This window comes from Cryptotermes secundus, unplaced genomic scaffold (assembly GCF_002891405.2).
Source record: "Cryptotermes secundus unplaced genomic scaffold, Csec_1.0 scaffold1721, whole genome shotgun sequence".
NCBI lineage: Eukaryota > Metazoa > Arthropoda > Insecta > Blattodea > Kalotermitidae > Cryptotermes > Cryptotermes secundus.
The window spans coordinates 42,168-46,874 of NW_019723328.1; the positions used below are offsets into that span (position 1 = coordinate 42,168).

Consider the following 4,707-nt stretch of genomic DNA (forward strand, 5'->3'; position numbering starts at 1 on the left):
TACTGCTGTTAAAAGTGCTAAGTATATGCAGTAGTGTAATTAGGTGAGGCACTTTTCTACAAGCCAGAAGGTCAAGGATTCGAATCCCAATGAGGTCATTGGACTTTTCAATTGACCTAATCCTTCCAGCCACACTATGGCCCTGGGGTTGACTCAGCCTCTAACAGAAATGAATCCCAGGATTCTTCCTGGGATGTAAAGAGCAGCTGGTTCATAAGGCTGACAACCTTACCTCCATCTGTGAGCCAATTGTCCAGAAAACGTGGGAGCCTCAAACTCTCACAACACAATGGCCCTCCACTGCCTGTTACAGGGGCAGCTTTACCTTTAACAGTGCCAGGTGAACACTTGATGAGGTAGAGCTGAAACTAGCAGCTCTCAGTGCAGTGTCTTTCAAATATATCCCATTTTATTAAGTGTGTGTTCGTGCACGCACATGTGCATAAAATAAGAACAACAATCTAGGGGCCTTAAAAAATATTCACTTCCATGATCATGTCTGATGATTATTTCCATTTCATTTGCAAATTTTTTACTCTGTATGGCCACTTTACTGGATTCCGCTTGACTATTCTCACATTTTCTCAACTGTCATATCATATGCACAAAAAATGAGAACATAATTAAAATAAGGAAGAAACTGTTCACTTGGTAGATATTGCTCATACTTGGTGCTTGAATCCATATGAAGAGAACATCAAGATGAGCGAAGACATTAAATAGCAGGATCCTGCAAATGGGGACAAGGGAACTGTATCCATTTTTCATATCTGTAATCATTTGCATGAAGAGCAGTTTTGATAACATTATAAATTTCAAGGAAAACCTGAGCAGTATGTGTGCTTTGTGTATGGCAGTGAGGTAAGTACTTTAACCGCCCACCCTTTTAAGGCTTCTTGCCCACAAGGTGGTTGCCACTTGTCACTTTGACTGCCCTACCTGTTGCTGCCTCCGTTGAAGTTGTTAGGGCGTGACTGGTTCCGGCTTGACCAGGCTCAACCGCTTCTTCGACTCCACCGCTTCCTCCTTCCGTTGCCGATTACGGGGGTTGGAATTTCATTATAAAGGAAGGAAGGGGTGAGTGGGTGGAAGCTGGCGATGGGTTTGACTAGCTCCTGGCGATGAGTGTCTCCTCAGGTCGCCTAAGGATCAGGCTCAGACAAGTGAGGGTGAAGCACTTCTAACAAACACAATGCACTGTACCACTGGAACACTTTATTGTTTTCTCAGAGTCACTTGGAGTGTAAATCTACACTATAAGGCCTAGACTCGGTTTCCAAGCAGCCGGTGTTGCACTTGCTCAAATTACTTAGCTTAACGCGCAAGTATAATCGCAGGGTTTTACTTCCGCCAAGTTCAAAGTTTTGTAGCAGACTCTTAATCTTAAACTGGACTCTCTGCCGAGCCAGAGGTCCTAACTGAATGGTATCCGCCTCTTCTCTCCTCCTGCTAAATTCCCTGATAGGCGGATTCAAATAAGAGGAGTTGGCTTAATATTGTTTCCGGCCAATGACCGATTGTTTTAGAAGTAGTTTCGGCTTAAAATCCCAAACGGCGAAATTGACAGAGATGCAACTTATGAGGGGTCGCTAATGATCTCCTGGCACTCCCACTTTTGACTTATGACGGGTTGCGACTGTCACGTCTCGAATTCTCAAAGTGGCTTGCCGGTCTAATTCAACTTCTCAATTTCTAAAGAAACTCAGTGGGGGTTCCATGAAGTATTATTTCTGCCCTTTTCGAAGCAACACCAAATGCTTGGACGCAAGAACTAACAGATGTCCTTGTCCGCGCAAGTTCGGTCTATCTGCTTGTTCTGTGTCTTAACCTATGTTTCTTAGTAATTCTTACTGTCTACTTTATAAACTACTGAAATAAAAAGAGGGGGGAAGGAATTCAATGGTTCGGTTACACTCCCCAAGCAAGGGTTGGTCTGAATCGAGAATCGATTTCGGACCCCAAATCTCGTTTGGTTGCCGCTCATTCCTCATCACTCAAATCCACGGATACATACACAAATTACCAAGGTTTGAGGGTTTTAACACTTGCCCTCATCCTGTTCCTTTCCATGCTAAACCTTATTCTAGTTTCTTACTTATTGGCTATAACAACACTTACAAAATTAAACTCTCACATAACACTTTTTTTCTGTCTCTCCGTGTCCTTCATTCTCTCACCATTCACTTGCGTCAAGAAAATTTCACTTTTTCCGGAGCTGGGGTTTTATGGTTCACCAACACTGCACTTCACTCGTAACATCGAATTCGCTGGGGTTGCCTAGACTGGTTGCGTTTTACAAATGTTTGGTCTACTCTCTGTCTCTCTCAGACACTATCCTCTCTCACTTTCCTTCAGTGACTGACCCTCCTGAATTCGTGTGCAACTAGCCCTTTAAACCTAATGTAAACCATGAACTATCTCTCTCTTGTTGGGTTACCCTCCTTGGAATCAATTAGTGCCGTTCGTGGATCAAAATTTCTGAAAGGATTGGTAGGCTGCAATCAACCCATGCACTTCATTTGGAATTTCTCAATATTAGTAGATATAATTTAGAAAATTTCGAAATTTCAACGACTTTTTCACTTTTTATTCTCTCTTTTTTCCCGAGGATCCGCTTTCAGTCCTGTCTGTGGAGTTTAGGATGCGAGGTTTTCCTCGAGGTAGGGTTTCAGATGCTTTAGGTTGAAGAGTCCCCTAATCATGCCTTTTGAATCTGCCAGTTCGAAGATGGAGGGGTTTACTCTTCGATGAACGATGAATGGTCTCTCAAACGGTCTTTGAAATTTTGAAGTAAGGCCCTGCGCTGCATCCGATACAGGCTGGCACTTTACGAGCACTAGCTCCTTAAGACTAGGCTGCCATTTTGTCTTGCCATTTTTTCGTCGTTTGTTTCGCTGATCTGCTTTTAGTTTCATCTGAGCATAGGCTTTTAGAATTTTGTCAGATAAAACATCTTCCCTGGGTAACTGGTCTGCACTCTTTTTCAGTATCTTTCGGAAGATATCCGGCCTCGGATTTCCATCGAGCAGTTCTACAGGAGTATAACCTGTAGACTGGCTAACAGAAGAATTCAACAAGTTCTCTATATATGGCACGAGTTCTGGCCATTGTTTGTGCGTCTCGTGGCAGTAGATTCGAAAGTATTTTCCAGGTTCGCGCATAATCCGCTTGGTCGGATTACTTTCCGGGTGTCGAATAGGAGAGTATCTGCACTGAATGCCCAAATCGGTCAGTGCTTTACGCCATGCAGGACTCGCAAATTGCGATCCGTGGTCAGACAAGATGGACTCAGGTTTGATAACACTTTGGGAATAGTGCTCCCTGAGCTTCCTTAAACAGCTCCTAGTTGTGGCTGCCTTTAGTGGGTACAGAGTTACATGTTTGGAGAAGAATTCCAGACATACCAACAGGTATTTCACTCCACCACGACCTGTAGGTAGAGGTCCATAGAGGTCTATCGTTAATAGCTCTCCTGGCCTGGTAGGGAGATGAGATACTCTTTCAATCTCATAGGACATATTGGGATGCTTCACACCTTGACAAATGTCACAGTGTGCCACAAACTTCCGCACCTTTCTTCCTAATGACTTTAGGTGGAAAGTGTGTGCTATTTGCAACATACACTTATCGGTAGCTTGATGTCCCAATAGCGTATGTACATACCGAATCACTCGGTCTTCTAGCTGTCTGGGTAACATAATTCTCCAATAGGGATGGCTCCTGTCATTTTTGCAGAACAGGATCTTGTCTCTTACCATGTACCTGCCCGAAAATTTCTCTGGGTCGCTCTCCAGTTCTTCCCGTATTTTATTTAAAGCGGGATCACCGAGTTGGTGTTCTGGCAGATTGCCTAATTCTTTCATGAGTGTTCTGTCAGTTCCCAGGTCTACCTTTGCCACGAATAACTCTCTCGGCTTCAACATTTGGTCGCGGCTCCCTTGGCTTAACCCAATTGGGTTGCGGCTCAGCATGTCTGCAAAGAAGTTATCGATGCCTTTAATGTGTACAATCTTCAAATCGTATTCCTGCAGCTGCATTACCCAGCGTGTGACTCGGCTAGATGTCAAATTACACCTCTTCAGAAACGAAAATGCTCTATTATCGGAATATACAGTGATAGAGTGAACAATCACAAATATTCTGAACTTCTGAAGCGCATAGACTGCCGCAAGCAGCTCCTGTTCACAGGTGGAGTACCTCTGTTATACGGGGCTCAACACTCTGGATGCGGTGGACACTACCAACGTCTCACCGGAGTCGCTTTCCTGGGTTAGTATTGAACTTATCCGCAGTTTGCTGGCGTCAGTGTAAATTGCATACGGTGCGTCATCACGTGGATGGACCAGGTGAATGCTGCGTGCAAAACTCTGCCGCAGGCGCAGAAATGCATCCCGTGCTTCATCTGTCCACGCCCACTTCACACCTTGCTTCAATAGAGGCGTTAGCGGTGCGACGTAATTTGCATAGCCTATGATGGATCTGCTATGAAAATTACAGGTTCCGAGAAACTGCCTCAGCTGTTTACTGTTTCCCGGTGCTGGGTAGTTGAGGATGGATTGTACCCTATCCGGGTCAGCGGATACACCGGTCCTATCTATACGGTGTCCCAAAAACCTAACCTCGTCTTTGCAGAAGCGACACTTTTTGGCGTTGATCGTGAAGCCTGCCTTCGTTAATTTACCGAGTACGGTATCAAGATGTCTTAGG

The 4,707-nt window shown here is 44.6% G+C and overlaps 1 protein-coding gene across 1 annotated transcript; it reads right to left on the reverse strand.

Annotated features, from left to right (window-relative positions):
• Positions 1–2,636: 2,636 nt before the first annotated feature.
• On the reverse strand, positions 2,637–4,037 carry LOC111861879. Its single transcript, XM_023846821.1, has one exon. It carries the CDS (start codon positions 4,035–4,037, stop codon positions 2,637–2,639), a length of 1,401 nt encoding a protein of 466 aa, XP_023702589.1.
• Between the last annotated feature and the right edge of the window lie 670 nt (positions 4,038–4,707).

Coding starts and splice junctions, on each gene's coding strand:
- LOC111861879 (XM_023846821.1), bottom strand. CDS start 4,037: ATGCAGCTGCAGGAATACGATTTGAAGATTGTACACATTAAAGGCATC.